Here is a 25,297-nt window from a genome sequence, read left to right as displayed (position 1 = left end):
CATCTGTAAATATCTTAAAAAGTTTGTGTTTATAAACCTTTGTGAGGCCAACCTGTGATTTTTTTTTGTTACAATCCTTGGTGTTACTTTTAAATAATTTCCTATTACTTATCTTTATGTGTTTTACATTGCGTCATATTAATCTGAGAGTATACTTTGTACCGAGCATAAATATAATTTGCAGAGAAATGACTGGGAAGCACTGGATCAGAAAACAAGTGGTAGCTAAACAGAGTCTTTGTTCTTTATTGTTATACACATGCTGCTATACACACAAGGAAAGACTGGTATTGATTTTACAGAGAGCCACAAACCACCTACTGTGGAGTTATCCTGGATACCAGGTCAATAGTGGTCAGAATGAGAACAGGAAGGCACGGTGTCAAGTTGAAATGGCACAGAAGAGAAGGGGGGGGGGGGGGGGGGAACAAAATAAACCACTTTACTTAAAAGCCATGAGACGTTAAACACGTCAACAAATTCACATGCAAAGTCTAAACCAATTATTAAAAATGCAATGTTTGCATCTGTTGCTTTGGGTGTTTTCCTTTGAGGCGAACACAGTAAGAGAATCCACTGGAACCTAAATACTAAGATTAAATGCATAATTGATAAATGGTCATATAGTAAATAAACAGTTTGATTTAATATTGCTCAATAACAAGATACATTTTTCCAGTAACATGAAGTTTGCGATAGATAAAAACAAAAGGCTCTGTACATCAGCATCAAAACTCCTGTCTATGGGCTGGAAACAGTTTTCAGAATATGTACTGTAGCATTTTAAGAACACTAATGTCCAATGCAACAAGCAGGCAGCCATATCAATTCAAGGCACAAAGATCTATATGCATGGCGCTACACATACAAGACCAAGGTAAGTAAAGGCGTTGCAGCCACACAAACACCCGACCCCCTTTTTTTGCAGCTACATCACATAAGCAGTCACGGGCATCGCCACACACAAAAAAAAAAAGACTGTACGGAGATCTGCCACATCTACGAAGAGCACGCTGACTGTGCCATATTGGGTGAGCGCACGTAGCTGGAGCGTCTATGCTTGTTGCAGGCTTTATCTTTGAGTTTAGCTGTTAGGATGTGAATCTGTCGTTCTTATCATCAAAGTCTTAAATAATGTGCATGTTTACTGACTTTAGCTCCATTAGTTCAATATCATGATTATTTTTTCTCATATAATATGCAAGTATACAATTGTTAAGTAACTACACATGATTCTAGTACAGTTATGATACATAGATATTACATCATTTAAAATCATAATAAACCACTGACGTTTAGATCTTTAAGACTTAAAATAATGTCTTCATAAAGTCTTGTGAGAAGGAATGGATTATAAACGAGTGCAAAATCACTTCAAATGAACACACATGTATAACTCATATGTTTGACAATTTCTGCTCAGAATCATAGATGCTCACCTGACGGGAAAAATAGGTTCTCATGTCATTAATGCATTTCACTGATGAATACAATATCTAAACACAAATGTTTAATTATCAATTCTTCTGGATTTAGTGTCGAGAAATCGATAATGAGTTCATTTAAATTAAGTGTGCTTAAAAAGCACCACCATGAAAGGTAGTGAATTATCTCTGGGATCCACATTACTAGACCACAACTCTTCCCAACACACACAACTGAACACCATAGGACAGTTTATGAAATGTTTTCAAAGCCGGGGAAACTATCTCTTTTTTTTTTTAACATCGGTCACAGAGTAAGGTACCAAAAAACATCTTTGCATGATTCAGATTTCTTCTTTTAATGTCAGAGACATTGTTGGGATTAACACAGTCCTCCCTCGTCCTGGTGAAGTTACTCTCTAGGTCTTAGTCGACTCTGACCACGCAAGCAAGAGACTGGGCTGTTGTGTAAAAGGAGCAGAGCTGCTGGCTGATCCTTGTACAGTATGAACCTGTTCTGATGGATGAGGCGGTCGGGGTAAACGCTGGATCAGAGTTAGGGGTTGAGATGCTCGTCTTCCATGTGAAGGCTACTCGTGGGACACAGGAGAGGCTGGCTGGAGCAGTTTGTGCTCTGACTTTTCAGGCTTTCTGTCGACTCTGATGATCCTGGAGAGAAGAGGCAGCAGATAAGCAACGTGGCTCAAAGTGAAGACTTTGGATAATAACACACATAAGTACCAATGCTTATCGGTGCCTGACCAATATATCGGTTAAACGAAAAAAACTGCAAACATGGGCCTTTTAACAGACTTATGATGATTGGTATTTCTGTTCATCGATATGAACATTTTTATTTATTTTATTTTCTATATATTTGGTGGTGTCTTGCTTATTTTATCGGTATTCACAATAAAGTTTGTGGTAAAGTGTAACAAAGAATTTCTTATATATATATCAGGTGATATATCGGTCTGGCTCTAGTGCTTTTACTTTATATTTGAAGACCTTTCCTGCATTAAAAACTGGCATATCACAGCAAAGTCACTGCAATAGCTATTGGACCTTTTCTCTCTGTGCGATTGACAACAGAGTGTGTATTCCTGAACAACAGGGTTCAGCGAGAGCAGTGGAGCTCAGACATAGAAAGGCAGAGCAGACAGGAAAGCCTACATACCACAGTTATTCCTCCATACCAATAGAGCAGGAATCAGGACCTAGAGCTGCTCAAAGTGAGGCGGTACAGAGGGATACGATGTCAGGGAACAGGACAGGAGTGTTAGGAAACAGAAAGAAGCACAAGAGCACTCAGGTTAGATGCAAAGCAAAGGGATTAAAAACCCTTAAAGTCTGGGATTAAAGAAGGGAGACATTTGGCTAGAGTACCAGAGAAGAGATGTATTGACTGGAAAAGAATCAAACATAGGAGCTGCGGTCGCTGCTCGATCAAATGATTTTATCTGAGCTGTCATCAGAAAGTACAGGTTGAAATGTTTTACTTAGAGATGTTACAATATTCCTTATCTTTCATTTCTGCTTTAAGATACTTGTTAATTGTTCCGGAGGGGATTTCTCACCTGGTAGAGATAGGTCGCCAGGTGGGTCGCTCTCTGTTTTGGTCAAGCTGCTGTGTTCGCTGCTGCAGTCCTGCAGGATGTCTCCCCCAGAATGCATCCTGTCCTCTGGACAGCGAGAAGAGCCAATGTGTTAACAGTGTCACTCAAACACAACATCAACTGTTTGCGGAGCGTCACAGGAGAAAACTCACCATCGTCTGGAGACAGGGACTCTGCCACGTCCTCAGTTGCTGTGGCCTGGAAGAAAAAGGAGAAGATCTTAACACTTCATGTCTTTTTCAAAATTCATCGAAGGTAGTGAAGTGGTGGCGTACATCTGTGGGGGCGGGGCTGCTGGACAGCATTGTGTGTGGCTGAGCATCAGACATCTCCGACAGCTTCTCCTCATCCTCCTCCTGAATGGGAGAGGACGGAGACCTAAGGGTGCTGCAGGGAGGAGACAAGAAAAAAATTGACATTACTTACCTGATTATATATAGTAATGTCTTAGATTTAATCATCCTGATTGTGAGATTACCTGTCAGGTGACTTGCTGACTTTGCTCTTCTGCAGACTCCCATCACTTAAATGCTCCGGAGAGCTCAGCTGTCTGCCGTCACCTCCTACCCCCCCCGAGAAGTTGATTTCATCGTACAGCGGGGCAGATGGGATGGCAGGAGACACTGACCTCTGACCATTCAGAGCCTCTAACAGTGAGATGGGCTCAAAGCCGGGAGGAACCGAGTCTGTGCCCTGCAAAGAGACGCACAGACAACAACATCATCATCAGTTCAATGCATGTTGATATATATTAAGATCGCATTTTATTATCTTATGAGTTGAACAAGAATTAAGGTAGAAATTGACTTTATTTGATATTTTGAATCTCAGCAGTGTCTTAATTACAGAATTTCATATTGCAATTCAAATAAAAAATAATGTTATGCAGCGCTAAATCATTCTCTGTTACACCTTTATGTTATTGCACATCTTGACCTATTTCTGAGTATACACAGATGAGCATGAGACCTACCGAGTGCTCATCATGGTCCATATTCTGAGCCAGAACAGGGCTGAAGGACACAGGAGAGAGAGCTCCAGGCTTTTTCCTCACAGCTCTGATCTGCAGGAGGGCTCTAAAGGCTGGGCACAGGAACACCAGGTTAAAATAAGCACAAGTATAATATCATTTCATGTTCAACTTTGTTAATGCAACACTTCTTACGCAGTCTGCAGATCGGACAGTTGTTGGCCTGGTAACGAAGCGTGTCTGCGCAGGAGTTGCAGAGACACAGATGTCTGCAGGGCAGGATGAGTGTGTCTCGCAGGTCCGACAGACAGACAACACATTCGTTGCTGTTGTCACTGTTCTCATCGTCGGATGGCTGGAAGAAGAAGAATTGAATCATTAGTTGTACAAGTAAAACATGGCTGAATATTTACATGGTTGTAATTTAAGTATGAGACAAGATGTTCACTGAAACCTTGGTTTCTTGGTTGTTTTTGTTCTCAATCCCATAAATCTCCTGCAGGAGATAGCTCACACGGTCCACCTGAAAAATACAGAAATTTGACATTAACGTTGCAGAAAAGAATACGTGTGTACATAACGAGGTACAAAGGGGGTTGGCAAACAAAATGAACAATATATACTTTACAATTTTTTGTGTTTTTGTTGTTGTGTGAAATGTGAAATAAAATACTTCGCTGAATGTTATCCATGGTCTTAAAAGTTAAGTCTTAGCTAAAAAGAAAAAAATACGTATATGTCAGATTAACAACACAAAAACCAGACATGTAAAATCACTTTGAGCTCCTTGTAATCTAAATTTACATTCAACGCCTACTTAACATTACTTCCAGACTCCCAGGGGTCTTGGCACAGATTTTTGTTGCGTGTGGGTCTTTTGAAAGCTACAGATGGTATAAGGATCAAAACATAAGGCAGCTGAAATACTAAAAATAGGTGTATTTCTTTTAGAGCAGGGGTTTTCAAAGTGTGGGAGAGTAACCCCCCCCCTCAGAGAGCAAATAAACAACTGCCCCCCCCCATTTTTTGCTGTTGCTATACTTATTGTTCCATTCATTCTTAAAAAATGGTTGATGAACACATTTTTACACATTTCAAACATCTGTGCTTATTTTAACACCTCACATCACCACAATCGCGACCCCCCTGAAGAACTCTGGCGCCCCCTAGGGAAGGCACGTCCCACACTTTGAAAACCCCTGTTTTAGAGCAATCTGCCTGCGCTGCTTCAAGAAACTCCGCCCCAGCTTGTCAAGGCCTTAAACATCCATCTTTAACCTACACTGCACTAACATGATGTGTAGAAAGTATAAAGCAAAGTATTTGGGATATATGAGATGAACAGATTAGACCTAAAATCCCAGACTGTGATGAAATACATTCACCCCTCAAAACTTCTAATTCTCCCTGAATACAAAAAATGTCAGTATGGAAATTAGAAAATTTGGAAACCTACAATTTGTTTCTGCTTCAGAGGCTTGACGGAGAAACTGCCATCAACGTGCTGGAGATGAAACAACAACAAAAAACATATTTAAACTCATGTAAAAATGTTTTTATACAAATAAATGGTTTAAATTCATGTGGATGCATACTTACTCTTTCAAAAGCTGCCAAAAGCACATGAGCATGTCCAAGGCAATCTTTCAAAAAAACAGCACAATTAATATTAGTTTTTTTATTTAACTGAACTGCTGTTTAATGTTACATTTGCCTGTTTTGATAAATGTTATGCAGCCTCAGTAACGTACCATCTCCTTCATCAACCACAGCCTGGATAACGATGGGAAACACTCCTCGATCAAGGTCAAAGTTCAGCTTAAAAGGAAGCGTGTTACATAATTTCAATTAGTGCGATTATGACAGATGACAATTATGGTCCCTTCAGATTCTCTGTCAAAACATCAAGTGAAACATCATTTGCATTTTCAGTGTAGGCAGAAGATACATACTGACACAAACCAGCAACAGACATACTGCAGCAGATACTCACATCTTCCTCTTTCCACTCGCAGAAATCGATTTTGAAAGATGGCATGGAGAACTGTTGGCTCACCCCTCGCTTGTAATGCACAGTTTCAGACACCATTGATGGATCCTTTGGGCTGTACCTATATTCAGAATATTGCAGAGAATATGGTCAGAGATGAAACCTTAAACAGTGCACTATAGAAAACGCAGACAATTAGACATCCATCAGCGTGGCAAGCCTAATAACAGTTGTCACATTCAAGTGATCAATACATTTGTAGTGTAGAAGTCTCTCATGACACAATCCGTTAAGAAATCTGAAAACATAATACAACAGTAGCAAAATTATTCATCATTTGGTCTCATCATTGAACAATAACTTCAGTGCAGATTATTACTTTCATCTTCTTCTAAGTCTTATCTGTGGTATCCATGGCGACCGGTGGTTGCTAAGGACCTGCCATATCTATTCTAGTCTTTATGCTCTGAGGCTTAAATCTCACTACCCATAAAAAAGAGTTCAAGTGTAAAATGAAGCTGTGGTGTCACTTGAAAGCTGAACAACTATTCATCTCATAGACAGATACAGATGCACTATTGTTGTGTCATCATTAACAGATTTAATAAAAGACCAAATACTATTCATTGTGTGTATTTTTTAGGTGGCTGTTTATCCATTGTGCTACAAATGCTTTAAGTTATTTAGTCACATAAAGAAATCATTGGAATTCTTACACTGCCATCCCATTAGAGAACTCTTCAAAGGCCTGACAGTAGAGGGTGATGGCCACCCGAGCATCAGCATCAAAGGTGAACTCCACACCATACTGAACCTTTGGTTTTCCACCTTCCTCCACCGGTGTGTCAGAGTCATCTTTATATCTGCAATCAAAAGGTTTGACAGAAAACTCTTGACTTGGATATTGTTCTTTAGTCTTACTGTGTTGTATCATAATATTGCGTCAGTATATTTACCTGACCAAACGCAGAGAGTCCTTCCTAATGTTCACCAGGCTCCTCAGGGTTTTCACAGGCTCGTGGGGTGCAGGCGTCACATATGGAAACTAGTGATATAAGGACAGCAAGATTACTTGTGATAAGTGATTGGAAGTTAGAAACAGTATTCAATTAATCACATTACTAACAATACATGTAGAACTACAGTAGAGTAGATATACAGCTGTGGAAAATATAAAGCACTGAATAGAAGAGTAAGATGATTAAAACAACAGGATTGAAGACAGAAGAGTTTTCACCTGCACTGGCCTATTTCCAAGAAAATTCAGGTCCATGTTTTCTCCAAATAGGTATCCCTCTGGATGTGGTGTGTCAAACTTCTCTCCTCCCATGAAGAAGTGGCTCGCAAAATAATTCCCTGCGGACAAGGGAAACATTTTGAATAATAAAGGCAGTACAAGCATTGAACTACTCATTTTGAACATTAGTGTCAGTGTAAACAATAAATCTGTTTATATGCAGTCACATAAAATTGTTTGGGTGTAAAATGTTAAGTGAAGTTTATTTTATGATTGATGTGATTGCCAGAGAAAAAAATGGTAACAAATGCTACTTGATTGACTAAATGGGATCAGTACATAAAACTGAGGTACATTTGGCAGTCACACAACCCCATGCTGCTGCTTTTCATCACCCAGCACCCAAAAACTACCTGACTATAACATAAATATTACTTGAAGTACGAACATAAATATTTAAATGTATATATATCTAAACAGAAAAGAAAGAGTAGTAATTTTACATCAAGAAGGACTGAACCTCCAGTAACTACAGAAAAAACATATCAGTCCTCATAGTGTCAATGTCTTTTATTGGTTTTAAACTGAGTCAAACTTCTTGATCTCACGTGGACAAACCTCTTTATTCTGTCAGAAAGAATAACAAAAAGAAAGCGTAGTTAAAACTGAACTATTATAAATATTGTTGTTATAGTAAATTGACGGGGACATGCATCTAAAGCCGAAAACGTGTGTGACGTCTGCGTTTGTCATCATCTGCTGTCCCTCTGCTCCTGTGGCATCATAACCACACAATCCAAGTCTGTACATTCAGTCTTGCTGATCACACGATGCTTCATGTGATTTGACCACCATGTTGTGGTGACCCAGTAATAAACAAACTTGTGTCAGTCCAGCAGCGCTCGACACATACAACTACTGCCAGTGTAACATGTCCCGAAGAACATGTGACCTCTCTGCAGGGACAACAGGCACATTTATGAGGTTTCAAATCATTATCCAACTATCGAGCAGACGATAGTAAAGTAATAAAACCTGACTGCTTGCTGATACGCTTGGATGTCTCGATAAAGACTGTAGCTTGAGGAAATCAATGTTTACGTGGAAGCGGAATTCAGGCGAGAGACACAATCGATCACTCACCAGATTTGGGTGGAAATCGATAGGCCGAGTTGGCCTGGATATCGATATCCTCAACCCCAGCAATTCTGCGACTCAGGATGGACCCCATCTTCCCCTGCTGGATCGCCGATGTTAGCTACGGTTAGCTAGCAGCCTAGGCAGCTAGCGGCGCGACAGCAGCTGTAATTAGCTCGGCCTTCCGGACAAAGTGACGCCGAAAACCACGATAACATCGACGAAAAATCAACGCTAGCGTTAATTTAACATCGTACGCGTGAAGCTAATCGCTGGCTATGCTGCGAATGCTAACAGGAAACACACAGCGACGGGGGGACGGGCTGTTGTTGTGGCCGAGATATGCTAACGTAGCAGGGAGGTAACGTGATTGGCTGTGCGTGTGGTGACGCGGAACTGGAAGGGCCGCCTCTGATTTGTTTATTCCTATATCCGTCATTAATCAGAACCAATCATCGCCCTTTATGTGTGAACTCGATCCAATCAGAGGCAAGGTAGGGGAAGGTCTTCTTTTACCTGGGGTGGAAAAACGATAACAAAGTGGACACATATATATATTTAATATATCAAATATCACAAAGCAATATATCAATATAATACTCCCGAAATAAAAGACCCAAATAAATATAAACAACATCAATCATCTGTAAACAATGATTTGACCATTTTTGGAGTCTGTTACTGAGTTAGACATATTTAAGGCTAACTGTGAGTAACAAGTTCAAAATAATAAATACCAGGATGAATCTCTGTATCATAGGTACAGTACTGCCTAACTGTAGTTTTCTGTTTGACTAGTTTTACCTATTTGACCTCATCCAGTTCTTCACTTTAATCCCTCACTACCAACACTGATGTTACTGTTTCTACGTAACATTATTCAATGATCACACATAATTATTTTGAACTCATCATCGCCATGTGTAAACTATTGATTTAGAATAATGTCGCACTTCCTCACTGTAACCACTGGGGGGCAGTGGACATTAGTGGATTTATGTCTCCCGTTCTACTAAAAGACTGATCTCCATGGCAACCATCATTAAAAACTTTGACATAATTAAAATATTAATAATGATAATAATTAGTTACCTTATGAAGACTGTCGGTTAATATCTATAGTGAATAATGACAGTGAAATGTGTTACTTACATATCCCTGTATTTTTATAAATGTTATTTCTCTTTCATTATGTTGTTTATTTTTATTTATGATTTGAACTAATTTCTAACTCTTTTAACTATCTGCTGCTGTGACAAACTCTTACAATTACCATTAAATAATCACTGATAATACCTTATAAACACTGACTGTTAATATCAATGGTGAACAGCAACATTTGTAAGTTGTGTACATATCTCTGTATTTTTATGAATTCATTTTTATTTCTGATTTTTTAATTATCACTGAGTCACTAACACTAAGGAGAACCTGAGGTAGGCTTCAGTTATCATAAAAACTTATAAGGTGTTTCATTTGGTCCAGTCTGGGCTACTGTAGGAAACATGGTGGCCTTCGAAGAGAGACCACACTCCTGATGTAGTTATTTAAATATAAAGGGGCCATTCTAGGGTACAGAAAACAACAATTTAGATAATTACACACTAGTGAAAGCATCCCTGGGATTACTTTATATTCAGTATTCTATTCTGCTCATAGATCCCGTTCATCTTAATCTTACACACTGATCTTTAACCATCTGCGGCTGTAACAAGTGAATTTCTCTGTCGTGGGATCCATAAAGTTTATATTATTTTAACAGTGAGGGTTGCAGTTCTGCACTCTGACCACTGGAGGCCACACTCATGGTTTTCAAGATGTAAACACACCACGATCAAATGTAATAATGCATCAAGATCTAGCAGATAGAAATAAAGAATAGTTGAGCTCTCGATTTAATGGCGATGCTGGTGTTAGTTGTTGTTTCTTGCTCGGCTGCTGACGCTTCTATCTGAGGCAGCCGCCGCCGCTCAGTCGTGACGTGAGGAGTTAATCCAGCTCAGCGGATGTTGGCGCTGCTAACGTCAAACAAACTTCAGTAGCACCGCGGGCAGGCTGCGCTTCTTCCAGCTCCAGGTAATGTTGCTCTCACCCCCGTGTCAGCGGCGTCGTTACAGTCGCTACGAGAACCAGCGTTTCACGAGGTCACGGACGCATTTAAAGTCCGTCGATGTACACGATTCGCGGCTTCATATTTAGTCTGTTGTGGTCCGTGCCTTGTTTGGCGTCGCTAGCTAGCTAGCTGGTTGGCTAACGGCCGCTGGCAAACACGCTTTGCACTCAGCTGGTGAAACACACCCTTTACCAGCTGAGTGCAAACACACACTGGCTAACAACTGCTAAACGACCGTCTGATCGCAGCTAGCTGAGAGCATTGACCGCCCACCTGACACTGAACAGCAGCGATGTTAACATCTCTGCGTTATCACTGCGTCAATTAACGCTGCTAATAATAATAATAATAATAATAACAATAATAATAATGTCATAGTTGGTGTAGATGCGTGTCCCAGTTAAAATCAACACACATGCTTTCGTCCGTTTCCATCAATTACGCAACCAAGTTACCCACGGTTGGTTGTGCAAGTAGCTCTGAGCTGGATTATCTGGGGCAGGATTTATAGAAAACACCAGCTAGCGTTAGCGAGCTAACCGCTGGTTAGCCGAGGAGCGTTAGCATCAAATACCTTCCTGGTTTGTTTGTGTATCCTTTTCAATCAGGCGCCTTCAGTCATGCGACGTTTCTCCGGGCAGCTCTGATGAGACCGAGGGAAAAGCAACTAGTGTAGTTTGAGATGCTCCTGCAGCTGTGATGGACCTTAACCATACTTATTTATGATGTGCATTTCATTTTCATTACAGGTTGCAATACTCCAGGCTGGCATTTTTCTTTTCTCGACAGCAAAGGGTAAACATTTGTTTTCTTGTCAATCAATTATTTCTGAATGCACATACAGCTGCACATGATAGTATCCATCAGGGGTCATTGGACTTAAAAACACCAGGTTATGTTGGTGGGCATTAACCTCACGACAGAAAGACAGCAACACTTATGTGTCTCTCAAGTGTTGTATTTGATTCCAGGCTGTTGTAGGTTGGACACAGTTGTGTTATTAAATCTTTTGTTATTGAACCTTTGTTTGCGTGTGTGTTGAGTCACTCAAGGTGCAACATGTCACATAAACTGGCAGTGAAGGAGCCTTAAACGGTTTCCTGTTGGTCACAATTGCTTTCACAATAATCTTTTCCGAGCAGTGTGACAGAATGTTACACCCTGTTCTAAATAATAGTGCCCCCAATCCCCCACTCCCCTTTTTCCATTCTCTTTTAGATATTTGTTAAGCATTCAGCAAAGGGCTGCATTATTTAGTAAAAGAGAAAACCACACTTCCTGTTGAAACTCAAAGCTACAAAACAGAACAGAGGAGCTTCCACTTGTGTTGTTGTGGTTTTAATGTCTCTTTTTTTTAATTTCAGGCCTCCAGTCTAGATTCATTTCAATCATTAAAAGGATTTGGTAATGCCTTCATTATGGTGCTGATAATAACCAGGGGGCTCCCATCAACAAAATTAGTTTTGCACCAAATCTGTTTGTTTGATTTTACAAATGTAAATGAGTTCACAGCACTATATTATTTATGACTTTCCTTAATAACTGTTCATTTTTGACCTTTATACAAACTGTTTAATCCTGTAATTGAACATTAAATCACAAAACAGCCCAAAACTCCTCTACAGTTTCCTGTGAAGGCTGACATCAACAGTTACACCAACTACCTCATTAGCCTCTGTGACTGTTGCTGGAACAATGCATGGCTTGGGAGAAGCTTGTGTCAGAGACTAATGAGCCATGGGACTGAAACTGGGCTTTTTTTTTTTTTTATTCAGAGTGAAAGTCCAGTGGAGCGTTGTGAGAGGAGCTCCGTGTCCATCCCCTCTCCCTGTCCAGACATCCAGCCAGTATGTCCAGCGATCCTCCTCCTCCGTACCCCGGAGGTCCCAGTGCCCCACTTATGGAGGAGAAGAATGGACAACCTGGTAATAAAAATAAAAAAGCAGAATTGTGAGAATGCAGAGATACAATATTTGTGTTGATTTAATGAAATGCATGTTGCTAATAACACATGCCTCTCAACACAATTTAATCATTGTGGATTAAGTAAACTGTCACCATGGAGACTTCAGAGTAGTCCCTGTGTCGGTTACAAAGTGCACTTCTGTTTAATCGCAAAACTCTCACGAAGAAGAAAGGTGTTCTGAACACACTGCGATATTTAGGCACCAGCAGGTTTAAACTGACTACTAGTTGGAGTTTGGTGTCATGTTTGAAACTGAGGCTGAAATTTTAGCCCAAGTGTCAGACACACAGAGCAGCAGGGATGTTTGTGCAGTGCGGCTAGTTAAATTTTTATAACACAGGTATCATAGCAGGTGGAATGAACCTAAACCACATTATCAATTAATACTAATTGTGATGTATTATACCTGTAATATATGTTACTGACTTTTTTCCATGTTTTCTTTCTTATGTACAGTAAGAACTGCTCCTCCACAGGGACAGCCCTTGCCTCCAGATTATGGTCCTCCACCCTACGAGGCCTCACAGCTTGGCTACCTTCCCCCACATGTTCCAGGAGAAGGGCCCATGCCAATGCCAATACCGATGCCGATGCCACCACAAGGTGCTGCTGCAGACAGTGTGCATATTTAAAAAATACATATAACAACTAAATAAGCTGCAGAAAATGCTGTCATTGTTCAGTTGTCAAGGTTCATGTGTTTGCTAAAGTGTTTGCTAAAGTCTGGCAACCTGATGAATGTAAGTCTCATGATAAAACATTTGCCTTGTGCTTGGTCCTTTGAATTTGTGTACATGTAAAGCATCCCTGGGTCTCTTGAAAGGCGCTATATTAATTCAAGCTGTTATTATTATTATTATTACTATGCTTAAATTCATATGTATGTTTTCCATTTATTCTGACAGGTGGTCCCTACCCGCCACCCCCTGGTCATTTTGCTCACCCGATGCCAGGACATATGGGCCCCGGCCCCAGTCAATTTGTCCACCAGATGGGGGGCCACACAGCGACTGTCCTGGCTCCTCCGGGGGCAGCCACCACCGTGACTGTGCTGCAGGGGGAAATGTTCCAGACTTCACCAGTGCAGACCGTGTGTCCGCACTGTCAGCAGGCAATCATCACCCGCATCTCCCACGATGTCGGCCTCATGAACACACTCTTCTGCCTCTTCTGCTTCTTCGTAGGGTAAGTAGGTCACAGAAAAGACATTCCCTACCATTAACACAGCAGTTCATTCAACTTAGCCAGCACACAGTAGTTTTCTATAATACTTAAAAAATGTCTCCGGAGTTCGCCTTTCATATATGAACAACACAGCAGGAGATTCTCTGGTCAGATGCATTCACAACACACAAATTGTAATGATTCCTATTCCGCTACAGAGATCACATGTTTTTGTTTACATCTTATCAACACTGACGTCGTCTTATTACCAAAAACTCTCGACATCTTCGTCAGTGTCTTCTATGTGTATGGCACCACTTTTTCATTCCTTAGATAACGCACCCTCTGTGAATCCCCTGGAGAATCTGCTCAGACCTTATCCTCAGTTTTACTATAGGGCTGGCTGGAGAAACTCCGGAGCCTTTCACTCTGTTCTCACAAACAACCTCTCTGGAAAATATCTGGAGTTTGGTGCATGTCTGAAAAGCAGGTAAAGTCACTGAACAATATTTTTTTCTATCATTTTCAGGTGTGATCTCGGCTGCTGCTTGATTCCCTGTCTGATTGACGACCTCAAGGATGTGACACACACCTGCCCTTACTGTAAGGGCTACATTTACACATACAAGCGTATATGCTAACCACCGACGGCTCCACAGAGACATGTACATGCACACACATAAAACTCACAGCTCCTCCTGCTGGTAGTGACAGCCCCCCCATCCTTCTCCATTTTTGCAAAGTGTTGTGTAAGCCCTCTTAAATTGTAAGTGTAGTTTTCTCATTAGTTCACTATATTTACTGTATATAATCTTTCAGCATATTTTTTTCCCCCCATGTATAAAGATGCATTTTAATTGTACAAATCTCCCACAGAGCTTCACAGGATTGTAGGGCACTAAAACATTCACATAGCAGGCAAGCAGTTGCATCTGATCCTGTATGAATAGGGAGAAGACTTGTGATGGTACAAATGTAAATGAATAGAGATAAATCAGTAGGTTGACTGCCTCAGTTACAGAAAACTTTGAAAATGGTCAGTTTATTTATTTTAATTCATCTGTGAAGTTTGGTCAGAAGCAAGCGTGGTGAAGTCAAACCTGCTGGTTAAACATTCTTTCTTTCTTTTAATTTATTTCAGATATTTTTTCTGCTATTTTAGCAAATTAATCTTAACAACTGTGAACATTTTTGTCCATTTCGTCTGAGATTGTTCTTTTAACAGAGCTAGTTTTTCCTTTTTGTCGTGAATGTGAGCAAATTAACCAGCCATTTTTATCTCGAGTGGATGTGGACTGGTGACAGATTTAATGACAAATAACCAACATACACAAGTGTCTCAGTGAGACGTTTGGCCCCCTTGTACCACCAGCTTCATGAATCTACCGGAGGGATTGAACACCATTCCTCTGAAAGATCGTCCCTCATTTGGTGTTTTGATGAATGTGAGGGACATGTCCAAAATGTCTTTCATGGGTGTTTTGTCCTAATCTAACCATCCAGTGACCCCTCAAACCTTATTGAGGCATTTTTATTCTCAGTGTTCTGGTTTTTCCCTTTAATTTGTCACCTAGCTATATTTGCTTGTTTCAGCCAAGATTGATTTTATTTGCTATATTTATTAATCTGGGCTTCAGTGAGCAGTCACACAATGTCAAGTGATGTATGGTTGAACTATTACACATGAACGCCCTCTGTCCATTTTTGAGAATAAAGCTAACATTTGCACTTTAAGTTGAGATTTGCATTTTCCCCTTTGACAGATTCTTTAATTATGAACTTCTGCAAATCCTTACAGGAAAGAAATGTGATTATCATGTCATCGCACCAGTATGAGCAGTGTAGAATTTTGGCTTTCACTGGGTTAGTTATTTGCTCAGTGAACTCCACTGAAAATGCACTTATTCAGGCTAAAGTAGAATTAAAATAGAGATGCAGACGGAGGATTGTACTGTTAGGAGACACAATGCATGATCTCAGTAATCTTGTGTCTTTTGGCCAAATGTTTTTATCTTCTCACTGATGCTGCTGGTGGATATTTGCTGCCAAACATGTAGCTAGTTTAAAAAGGAAACGTTGGTGACAGAGAAAACAACAGTGGTGGCTCCATCATCATTTCCAGCCATTAAAAAAACACCTGCATTTCTCTGATGCATGTTAGATAACAAACACAGATGTCTGTTGACTATTATGTAATTACAAAAAAAAATGAATCCCTGCTAGCGTCAAATGACTGTTATCAGACATCTTGCAAAAATAACATTGTGATTCCACTGAGATGAATACAAACAATGTTCCACCACAGCATGCCTAATATGCAGTTCACCTTCGTTCATTAAGTGCAGAGTTAGTCTGCATGAGCCACACATCGAAATGATGAATTCTCACTGGCTAGTTCCTTGACTCCGTGCATTTGATTTTTATTTCCCTCTCGAGGTGAGCTAAGCTGTGCAAGAAGTTTTGTGTAGAGTTGAAGGATTGCATTGAAACTTTTAATACCAAGTACTGTATGCCATTGTTGTGGATAATGCTGGTCTGCATTGCTCTTTAAATGTCTGTGATATGTATTAACTATGTAAGTCAAAATTTGTTTGACTGTTGTATACAGGTGATATTTTATCAATAAAAATCGGAATATGATTTTTGGTGGAAAGTTATTTTAATGGTCCTTTAGGTGTTTCTATACACAGAATAGAAACAACAACAAAATGAAATAATTAAAGAGATCTCTGCCTGAGCCTGCTGCAAATAAATAAAGGCCCAAAAATGAGTAATCTATGCCTCTTCATGAAAATGTTCAAAGTGCAAAAGTGTCAGTCTCTCCATCGATGTCCACACTGGGCATTGCAGCATTTGTAGAAAGTTGTCATGGGTTCATCTGCTGATCTGGTCTGAATCTGCATGAAATACGCCCGAAGATGCCCACACTTCGGACACGTTTCTGAGAACAGAGACAAATATAGAGTCACTCTTGGATCACAAGTTGGATTCAACACATTTGGTTTTTGAACGAGACTTTATCCCATGAACAGAAGCCGCATTCAAACCTGTGCAGACATAAGTGTTTAACATGCCATCCCCCTAAAAAAGAGCTATAAGAAGTAAACTGGTAAAGTTTAGTTTCTGCTGTTGTTCTATTAAAAGGCTCAACTGCCCAGTACAAATTTGACCCAGCTTGAGCTACGTCTGTTGTTTGTGAATTTGTAATGATCTGAAACTGATAAAATTAGGTTAAGGAAATACTTGTAATCTTGTAAATCAGTAATATTTCACTAGAATTTATGTTACAGGGAGTTCCACAGCCTCAATTCTTGATTTAGGAGTTTTCAGCCTCACCCTGTAGAACACATCTAGATATTTGTGAGGCTATCATACAACACGTTGAGATCTACACACTGACTTCTACTGATGTTGGTAGATTTTAGGATTTACTGCTTTGGATCATTGTCCTGTGGAGGACAGCAGCCTCTTGAACTCTCTAGACTGCCGTAACTTTGGATCAGTTTACTGAACTTAACAAAACATTAAACAAACTAACTTTCATATGTAGAAATCTTTACTTAATGAACAATCAGAGGCAACACGAGGCCCAGAGCTGATTAAATGTCACTTACCAGGAGTTGAGTCGACATTTTCCCAGGCTGCAGCTCCACCGAGGACATCATCCACCTCCTTCAGCTTGGGAAACTTCCTGTAATTCACCTGCAGCCACACAACAGAACCTTCACTCCTCTGAATCCAGCAGGATCAGAACCACCTCGACCCAGTCTATCCCGTGACTCACCTTTCTCGTGATGTTGTGCACGTAGGGACAAGTGTTACAGGCGAACCTCATGCATTTCTGTCCTTCCTCCACGATCAACACGTTCCCGCAGGTTGGACAAAACAGGAGCATGTCAGCGGAGACACATGTGAGCGGACCGCGACGAAATAAACTCGAGAAACGCGATGTGAAGACGCTGTTTCCCACGGGGAGCTAGCTTGTTTAGATTAGCTGCTGTAAACAGTCTGAGGCACGAGGAGCGGCACAGGAAGAGGAGAAATGCAGGTGCTCCGTTTTTTACAGCTCGACCGGAAACAAACGATTAACACATCGGAGCAAAGACGCAATTTAATGTCAGCACACGTTCTGGAGTTATGTACAAATACAATAAATATGAAGCACAATAAATATTCGTTCCAGTATTTGACAGTTTTTTATGACTAAGCAGTGTGTGAATTTACTTCCGCTAAGTGGAACCACGTGCACCAAGTGGTGTTATCCCCCGGTGAATAAATGGTGCTGCACAGCCGTGGTTTGTTTACTCCGTGGATGGAATCGTAGAATCCAAGTGTGTCGATTGAATGTTTATCAGGAAGTGAAGTGAATCTGCTGCTCGTATACCCGGAAGTACTGCCGCTGCTGTAGTTCCCGGTGTCTTTCCTTCTGTAGTTCCTGGTGATGGAGGAGCAGAGTCAGGCGGGAGCACAGTGTGAGGTGGAGGAGAAGGAGGTGGAGGAGGTGGAGGAGGCAGATGTGTCCGCTCCAGATGCAGAAGAGGAGGAAGACGAGGAGAGTCTTCCTCACCCAGAGATCCTGGATATTTTCGAGGAAGGACTCGCTCAACTGGTGCAGGATCCGTTACTGTGTGACCTGCCGATCCAGGTGATCTGTCCGTCAGGTGCTGTGTGAAGAAACACATTTAATTAAATTTTTATTCGTTTTACTGGTCTGTCCATAAAGTTTGTTAAATGAAGTTTCCATATTTCACAGCCAACAATCAAATCCAAGTGATTCATCTATGTTCGGAAGATTCAAACATGAAGCAGAACCCATTTGTTTTCTGTTATACTTCATATGAACAGAGATGAGGAATCTGGTCAGAAGTCCTCAGTGACGTCATGTGCTGCACGTCCCGTTTGACCAATAATCAACTTACAGTGATTTAATGATCAACATGAAGCAAATACAGCATTATATGGGTTGGAGAAGTTGGCACAAAAGACCTTTGGGCCTTTTTAATGATAAATGACTCAACCCAATACTGAGTTTTAAACATGATGGCCAATTCATTCTCAGTGGATTGACTACTCAGCTTATTGAGTGATGATTTCAGCACTAGCACAAATAAACCTCTTGCATACATAGAAGTAAAATACCAAGCCCCACAGATGACTTACAAATATGTGCATTTTCTTTTTGACATTTATTTACAGACACATTACTGTGTGTGATGTTTAATGAAACTTGGAATCAGCACTGATCGATAGAAGTAGTCCTGGAAATATCCCTTAAATGTGATTTTTGTTTTTTTAAGGTGACTCTGGAGGAGATCAATTCTCAAATAGCTTTGGAGTATGGCCAGGCGATGACTGTGAGGGTTTTAAAGGCAGATGGTGAAGTAATGCGTGAGTGTTGAGATTCACATCTTGATTTCTTTGCAGTTTGGGCAAACATCATTAGATTAGATGCATATTTACGATCATTATTTAAACATAAGTATTCATTTCTGTATTTCTATTATTCATTCTCCTTAAGCCATAGTGGTGGTGCAAAATGCTACAGTCCTTGATCTGAAGAAGGCCATTCGCAGATTCATGGAGTTGAAACAACAACGTGAAGGTGGAGTGAAACATGTCAGCTGGTAAATACACACACACACACACACACACACACACACACACACACACACACACAGAGACTTAAAAATGATTTTAACATTTTAAAAGTGGCCAAACGTCCTTTCTTTAACAGGAGATACGTTTGGAGAACATTCCATTTAGTGTTTCAGGGGGAGAAGCTTGACGATGACAAGATGAGGCTGAAAGAGTGAGAGCAAACTCATCACTTGATTTAACTTCATTTACATTGTCATCGACAGTGTTTTACCTATTTTTTCCTCTTCTTTTTTTCATATCTTCAGCTACGGGATCAGGAACAGAGATGAAGTGACGTTCATGAAGAGGCTGAGGAAAAAATGAAATGTCAACACCAACATTTTTCACATCAGAGGGCAAAAAGTTCCTGCAGCGAGTACTGGTGCCTCCACAATGTTGACAAAGTATTTATTTTTTGTTATGGCTTGTTTCTAAAAGTGTTTGAGGTCATGTAATATCTTTGTAAACTCCACATATCCAGAAACAGACTTTACAAACTGAGTTGTTAAAGAAGCTTCATGTAAATAAAATGTTTGTAGTTCTGATCATTAAGCCTCAATTTTACTATGAATTCTGTATAATTGTGTTCGAATAATAAAACGCACTATGTTTTTCTATGATTCTTTGTGTGTTTGTATTTTACCTTCGTCTGCACAGGAAAAGGAGCGTTCTGTAACATAAGGCAGTCAGATATAAGCTCATTTGAATATTTCCTGATACATGTGAACAGTACATGTACTGTGTCCTTGTTTTCCTAGTTTGAACGTTACCTGTGCAGGATTCACTGGAAGCGGCTGAGGAATTGAGGTACTCCCATATTGTCTTTGATGTAATAATATTCTCTATAACACTGTTTAAATGAAACTTTATGAAACTAGTGGTTGAGATGTTTGAAGTGATGGTTCAGCTTCTGACAGTGTAGTGTTGAATACAGTTAAAGTTACCAATATAAGACTTGACATTTTTGTCATGTAACTTTGAAAATTGAATGCAGAATTTTCTCATCATGAATGTTAAATGATTGTTTTAGTCGCATACTTTTGCTGACTCAACATTAAAAAAAATAATCGAGCCAGAAATTGAATTGTTTTATTTATCTATTGCTTGTAATGACACCGAACCGAGTTTTTTAAAAATATAAATGTAATCTAAGACTTGGTTCAGTGAAGACTGACCGTCGTTTTGCTTCAGCATTTCAAAATTTTATGACCTGTCAATACTTTAACCAACATTCATTTTTGTTTACTGTTGCTCAGGAAATACATACATTTGCATAAAACAGAGAAGGTATCAGTACATGTTTTTTTATGTTTCATTTAATAAATCTGAAATGTTTCCAGGGGTGGGGCCAGGGCCTCAGCTGGAGTCTGATTGATCCTTGAAGTTCCCGTGTTCTGTCATTAGTCTTTAAAAAGAAAGAATAATCTCGTCACTTGCTGACAATGCTAACAATAAAAATTACAATTTAAGTTTTTATTTTCTAAACTGTTTTAGAAAATAACTGTTCTAAATGTGCTTCTGGCTGAATCAGGATTTGTGCCTAATTGATCCTTCTGTGTAAATTATGGTCCTTGATTTAGAAAAACCATAGATCTGCCACTGGCTGGTTCATATTTCAGAGAGAGAGAGAGAAACATGTAAATAATGCCCATAAAATATTTTTCTTAACAATTGAAAGATTCAAAGAACGTGAGAGGAATGTAAATTAAAAGTTACCTGATTTGTTGCCAAATAAAAAAAAACTTGGTTGAATCCACTTCATAAATATAATGTTAAAAAGTCTCAATATTCAGGATTCATAATTTACTAAAGAACAAGTTCTTTTAAAGTTGGTCTTTATTAACCAGAAGTCACCACATAAAGTGTGGTCACGTGAAAATATCTTTGGTACTTTCTCTCGACGATGTTCAATCCAGATTTCTGTGAAATGAAATCGCTTTTCATTTTTCTTCCATTCTGTAAACATGCAGTGCAGAAAGTTCGGCTTTCAACCACAGGACAGAACAATTTAACCCCGATCAAGCAGAAACCTGCAATAAACATAAATGACAGTAAAGAGTAAAAACAATCCAACGTTTGCTCTCTTCAGTCTTTTCAGCTGTCAACATGACTTCTTCAGAGAGGGAGCAGGGGAGGATGTTGACAGAACAGAACAATCTATCACTCAAACGTCGACAACTTCTGGAGAGGAAACAAATCTTGTGTGTATTTCAGAAATTCCGGAATCGTGTCGAGTTTGGACAAACAGGTGAAAGACAGAATATTTAGGATTTGATTCTTCTTTTGAATATCGTAGCCTTCACCAAAATAGTTACTCCCTGGTGCCTCTGCTGTCTTCTGTGTACGAGTGTGGTGTTTCTATTTCCACCAGAGGAAGCAGCATCAGCTCAACAGGAGATTGACAGCATTGATGACAAACTGAGAGAATTGAGTGAGAAGGAGGCTGAGCTCCAAAACAGCCACGACACCATCCTCAGTGCCGACTATAAGGAGAACCATGTGGAGAGTGAGTCCTAAGTTACTGCAGCAAATCATTACTGCATCACACTTTGGTTTTTCTTATTTTCTTCTTCTGTTAGAGGTCACACTCAACACAACCAGTCAGATGATCCCGCCCATTGAACCTACTTCTGCCATTAATGTTTTCTATGTCGAGGCTCCACCTTCGTCCCCCGGTGAGTAACTTTTCAACAGAGAATACAAGATTACAGAAAGTGGAATTATTTTTTTTATGAAATTGCACTCGCTGCTTGTCAGAACAGACACTCTGGGGCTGCATCTGGCCTAAAAATGACTATGTATACATGGACAGCGATATTCTATTATTTAAATGATGATGCTTACATGAGTCGCTAAGAGACGATTCCATTCATATTCCCGTTCACATGCTGAGATAAAGCATAGTCTGATTATGTCAATGTTTTACATGTCAACTGCACAAAATGCTGCAAAAAACTTATAATGAGACTAAGAACATACATACAGTATTTGGATTATTTATTCTTCTGACCTTCAGGTTCAGGTCATTTGAAAATGCTGTTTACATGACTGTCTAATTCATACTATTGTCTTGATCAGGTTAACATCGGAACATCAGTGTCAATGTAAACATATTTATTATTGTGCTTCATCTGACAAAATATTTTGCACACCATTCGTTTGTTGGAGTGAAGATCATTTGCTATGTGGTATTCACATGACTTGTTAACTTGCACAGAGGAACAAAAACAAGTGTGTTCATCGATCATTAAGTTTTCTATTCGTTTTTGACTCCATAGCCTAAACGTTTGTTTTGATGCCTGTAAGCTTTAGACAGATCACAAATGAAAGTTGTTTTATGAACTATTACATTTTTCTTCTTTGTACAGCCCCTAAAGTGATTCTTGACACAGGACACCTTCCATCGTATCCGAGCAGGACACAGTGCCCTGACTGTCGTCAGTATGTCGTAACAGAGACGACCACCTCCGTCAGCAGCGTGACCTGGATGGTGTGTTTCATGACAGCTATGTTAGGGTATGAAACGATCCTCCTCGTTCCTGGTGAATTATTTTTACACTAGTGTGTAACCAGACCCACACTCCTGTTCTGTTTTTTTTTTTACAGGTGCGTGGCAGGTTGTTGTCTGCTTCCCTTCTGTCTGGATAAATTCAAATCGACCTCACACAAGTGTCCCAAATGTCGCACTTTAATCGCAACTAATAAAAAACTCTGAGAGAGAAGCATGCGGAAGAGGGCTTAAGCTCAGACTGAGACCTCGGACGTGACCTAATGATGACGCTCTTATTCTTAGTGATGTTGTAAATGTAAATGTAGATGTTCTTTATTTATACAGCCCTTTACAACAGTGCTTTCGGTGAACCAAAGTGTTTTACAATTACATAGTGTTGACTTCCATCGACTGATTGTATGTAGATGTGGATAATATGAGATTAAAAAACATTATCTGTATGACTTCAAATTCAAGGTTCTATGAAATGATTGAAAGTGGGTCAAAGTTCAGTTCTCTATGAGTCAACAATACTACGAAACTAAAACCTTTCTTGTAAAGTTTTTTTTAATGGTGCGCACCTAAGAGGAAAGGTCTTACTAGGCGATTGTGAAATCCCAAATGATCTCTGTATTTACAAAACCAAACCAGCTCATACGTTTGTATTAAAGATAACAGAAATACACAATGTGGAAAACATGTGCCATACAAACAACACATTATAATGTCTCTTGCTGTAGAGTTATACAAGTTAAAAAAAGTAAAAATCTCAGTCCAGCCCATAATCCATAAAGGCACTGTCCCACTGTCCTGCACCACTTTCTTTGACACTTAATTTTATTTCCTTCAAACAGATGTTTTCTTTTTGCCGAAAAAGAAAACCAGATGTGGCCGGCAGATGTCACTATAACCCAAATCAACATGAGGGTTAGTTCAGTATAAAGGGAGCGTAAACACTGGATCAATCCTGTAGGAGACCGTCTGCCAACAGATTAATTCAACTGTTCAAATGTCCGTAACATTTAGTTTTTCATATTATCATGACATCAAGGAGTCAGTCCTCATCTCTCATGATATTAAAACATGATTTGACTGAGCTGCAGATAATAAAAACTTGTTTGCTTTAAATTGGGCGTTTGTGTTTTTTATACTCTTTTTTGATAGTAGTAGTAGTAGTTGCTGTTGTTACCACAGTCAGTGCAGCTCAGTATGTACAGCACTGTGTACATTCATGAAGATCAGGCAACAAAGAGGATCCACTGTCTCAAACCAGTGAGTTTAAAGGAAGCAATGCTGCCCAAACCTCCAACAGTTCTTATTCTCTCACAGACAAAATCATAATGCCTTCTTTAAATTATTAAAAATCATGTTTATTTGAAATGGCCTGACATGTTTATTAAACAAGTGTTCGTTGTGGATTTCTTCCGTTTATGACGTTTGAAAACATCTAATGGATTCGCTGCAGCCCAACTCAGACATGCATGACTTTATCTCTATCACACAACCATTTATTCTGTGGATAACAGAGAGTACAAGGCACAAATCTGACATTTGCAGTTTCTGGACCCAGAATGAAGAGCAGAATATTTATTTCCCGGCCTGTACCCATAATGCACTCCTCCTGGTGGGATAAGGGATGAAGGACAGACACGGATGCGACGCACAGATAGATGAGATATTGGTGCATGGCTCGTGTGTCATTCCGCCGGAACAAGGTCTTTTTTTCCCCATCTGCTTGACTTAGAAAGGCCTCTTCTACATCTCTGCAAAGCTTATCCGGCAGTTCAGTTATGAAAGACGTCCGACTCTATTCCTTCTACCCCAAAATGTCAACTCCAGATTCAAACTCTTTCTGGACACTCACTTAAATGTCGTCCCTTTTTGTGAACCTCCTTTGCACAATTACATGAGTAAATGTACTGTTTGATTACAAGTAATATGCTGTAAATGGATTACATATGAGTAACATGGTGATTAATAAGCTTGTAATGATAACACATCAGTTGTGCATTGGCATTACCTCATTTCCATCAACACAGTTCATGAGACTCCAGGAAGTCAGAGGAGAAGACGCCCACCGATGTCGACATGTCCAAAGGGTTGACGCCCTCTGCTGGCACTGACAGCGTCAGGTCCAGCCAGTCCATATTGTCCATGCTGTCCACGTTAGCATTGTGCAAGGTAAAAGCAGAGGGCGGTGCGTTTACGTTAAAGTCCACCTCCATGGTGACTATGGGTGAGTTCAACTCCTCCATTAGCTTCAGTGTTTGTGGCTCAGTGTCGGCGGACAGTGTGCAGTCCAGGAGGGTGTCCAGCTGGGTGTCAGAGATCAGCACTGACAAGCCGGTCGAAGGTTTGAGGGGCGGAGCAGGCGGCTGTGCCACTTGGACCATGGCGGGAGGGCGGGATAAAACCATGTTGACAGGTAGGGTGGTTACGCTGGCTGTCACAGGGAGAGGCTTGTCCAGGCTGGGGGGGTCCTGTTTGATGAAGGGGGAGATTTCTGCAAGAAAAAGTGCAGAACACAAAGTGTGAAAATCCAAAAATCTATAT

At 40.1% G+C, this 25,297-nt stretch overlaps 6 protein-coding genes across 12 annotated transcripts in view; 3 read left to right on the top strand and 3 right to left on the bottom strand.

Moving 5' to 3' along the window:
* Positions 1-222: 222 nt before the first annotated feature.
* mgrn1b (mahogunin, ring finger 1b) lies at positions 223-8,742 on the bottom strand. 2 transcript variants are annotated; one of them, XM_020094645.2, is made up of 17 exons: positions 8,381-8,742; positions 7,238-7,356; positions 6,957-7,045; positions 6,717-6,863; positions 6,004-6,121; positions 5,762-5,828; positions 5,610-5,653; positions 5,467-5,514; positions 4,465-4,533; positions 4,206-4,365; positions 4,014-4,123; positions 3,519-3,733; positions 3,316-3,427; positions 3,193-3,238; positions 3,002-3,106; positions 2,602-2,647; positions 223-2,093 (listed from the first exon to the last, which is right to left on the bottom strand). In XM_020094645.2, the coding sequence occupies exons 1-16, from the start codon at positions 8,466-8,468 to the stop codon at positions 2,607-2,609; spliced, it is 1,578 nt and encodes a 525-aa protein (XP_019950204.1). In that variant the 5' UTR covers positions 8,469-8,742; the 3' UTR covers positions 223-2,093; positions 2,602-2,606. The 2 variants fall into 2 exon arrangements, with proteins under 2 accessions (XP_019950204.1, XP_019950203.1); XM_020094644.2 differs by lacking the exon at positions 2,602-2,647.
* Positions 8,743-10,178: 1,436 nt separating this feature from the next.
* cdip1 (cell death-inducing p53 target 1) lies at positions 10,179-16,257 on the top strand. Its single transcript, XM_020094658.2, has 6 exons — positions 10,179-10,450; positions 11,237-11,282; positions 12,263-12,412; positions 12,910-13,056; positions 13,359-13,638; positions 14,147-16,257. Exons 3-6 carry the CDS (start codon positions 12,337-12,339, stop codon positions 14,256-14,258), a joined length of 615 nt encoding a protein of 204 aa, XP_019950217.1. The 5' UTR covers positions 10,179-10,450; positions 11,237-11,282; positions 12,263-12,336; the 3' UTR covers positions 14,259-16,257.
* On the bottom strand, positions 16,258-17,808 carry polr3k (polymerase (RNA) III (DNA directed) polypeptide K). Its single transcript, XM_020094661.2, has 3 exons — positions 17,402-17,808; positions 17,232-17,319; positions 16,258-16,558 (listed from the first exon to the last, which is right to left on the bottom strand). Exons 1-3 carry the CDS (start codon positions 17,510-17,512, stop codon positions 16,431-16,433), a joined length of 327 nt encoding a protein of 108 aa, XP_019950220.1. The 5' UTR covers positions 17,513-17,808; the 3' UTR covers positions 16,258-16,430.
* Positions 17,809-17,819: 11 nt separating this feature from the next.
* On the top strand, positions 17,820-19,874 carry snrnp25 (small nuclear ribonucleoprotein 25). The gene is made up of 5 exons (XM_020094659.2): positions 17,820-18,262; positions 18,915-19,005; positions 19,136-19,241; positions 19,352-19,426; positions 19,521-19,874. The coding sequence occupies exons 1-5, from the start codon at positions 18,059-18,061 to the stop codon at positions 19,576-19,578; spliced, it is 534 nt and encodes a 177-aa protein (XP_019950218.1). The 5' UTR covers positions 17,820-18,058; the 3' UTR covers positions 19,579-19,874.
* A 141-nt stretch (positions 19,875-20,015) lies between these two features.
* LOC138407824 (lipopolysaccharide-induced tumor necrosis factor-alpha factor-like) lies at positions 20,016-22,998 on the top strand. Its single transcript, XM_069525405.1, has 6 exons — positions 20,016-20,061; positions 21,344-21,502; positions 21,626-21,760; positions 21,834-21,929; positions 22,623-22,770; positions 22,861-22,998. Exons 2-6 carry the CDS (start codon positions 21,361-21,363, stop codon positions 22,967-22,969), a joined length of 630 nt encoding a protein of 209 aa, XP_069381506.1. The 5' UTR covers positions 20,016-20,061; positions 21,344-21,360; the 3' UTR covers positions 22,970-22,998.
* Positions 22,999-23,047: 49 nt separating this feature from the next.
* mrtfbb (myocardin related transcription factor Bb) overlaps positions 23,048-25,297 on the bottom strand; it is a 68,587-nt gene continuing 66,337 nt past the window's right edge. For all 6 annotated transcript variants that reach the window (XM_069525400.1, XM_069525401.1, XM_069525404.1 and 3 more), the window contains one exon: positions 23,048-25,247. In XM_069525400.1, the coding sequence (XP_069381501.1) occupies positions 24,775-25,247 (473 nt within the window). In that variant the 3' untranslated portion in view covers positions 23,048-24,774. The remainder of the gene's footprint in view (positions 25,248-25,297) is intronic.

This window comes from Paralichthys olivaceus, chromosome 5 (assembly GCF_024713975.1).
Source record: "Paralichthys olivaceus isolate ysfri-2021 chromosome 5, ASM2471397v2, whole genome shotgun sequence".
Lineage (NCBI taxonomy): Eukaryota > Metazoa > Chordata > Actinopteri > Pleuronectiformes > Paralichthyidae > Paralichthys > Paralichthys olivaceus.
Note: the sequence above shows the minus strand (reverse complement) of the source record. Positions and strands in the feature narration are given on the sequence as shown.

Coding starts and splice junctions, on each gene's coding strand:
- polr3k (XM_020094661.2), bottom strand. CDS start 17,512: ATGCTCCTGTTTTGTCCAACCTGCGGGAACGTGTTGATCGTGGAGGAA. Junction 17,320..17,401: donor TGCACAACATCACGAGAAAG/GTGAGTCACGGG, acceptor GTGTGGCTGCAG/GTGAATTACAGGAAGTTTCC. Junction 16,559..17,231: donor AAATGTCGACTCAACTCCTG/GTAAGTGACATT, acceptor CTCTGTTCTCAG/AAACGTGTCCGAAGTGTGGG.
- LOC138407824 (XM_069525405.1), top strand. CDS start 21,361: ATGACTTCTTCAGAGAGGGAGCAGGGGAGGATGTTGACAGAACAGAAC. Junction 21,930..22,622: donor GGCTCCACCTTCGTCCCCCG/GTGAGTAACTTT, acceptor TTCTTTGTACAG/CCCCTAAAGTGATTCTTGAC. Junction 22,771..22,860: donor TTCATGACAGCTATGTTAGG/GTATGAAACGAT, acceptor TTTTTTTTACAG/GTGCGTGGCAGGTTGTTGTC.
- snrnp25 (XM_020094659.2), top strand. CDS start 18,059: ATGGAGGAGCAGAGTCAGGCGGGAGCACAGTGTGAGGTGGAGGAGAAG. Junction 19,242..19,351: donor GGAGTGAAACATGTCAGCTG/GTAAATACACAC, acceptor TTTCTTTAACAG/GAGATACGTTTGGAGAACAT. Junction 19,427..19,520: donor GACAAGATGAGGCTGAAAGA/GTGAGAGCAAAC, acceptor TCATATCTTCAG/CTACGGGATCAGGAACAGAG.
- mgrn1b (XM_020094644.2), bottom strand. CDS start 8,468: ATGGGGTCCATCCTGAGTCGCAGAATTGCTGGGGTTGAGGATATCGAT. Junction 6,864..6,956: donor GACTCTCTGCGTTTGGTCAG/GTAAATATACTG, acceptor TTTTGATTGCAG/ATATAAAGATGACTCTGACA. Junction 5,829..6,003: donor GCGAGTGGAAAGAGGAAGAT/GTGAGTATCTGC, acceptor CTTCCTTTTAAG/CTGAACTTTGACCTTGATCG.
- cdip1 (XM_020094658.2), top strand. CDS start 12,337: ATGTCCAGCGATCCTCCTCCTCCGTACCCCGGAGGTCCCAGTGCCCCA. Junction 13,057..13,358: donor GATGCCGATGCCACCACAAG/GTGCTGCTGCAG, acceptor TTATTCTGACAG/GTGGTCCCTACCCGCCACCC. Junction 13,639..14,146: donor CTCTTCTGCTTCTTCGTAGG/GTAAGTAGGTCA, acceptor TATCATTTTCAG/GTGTGATCTCGGCTGCTGCT.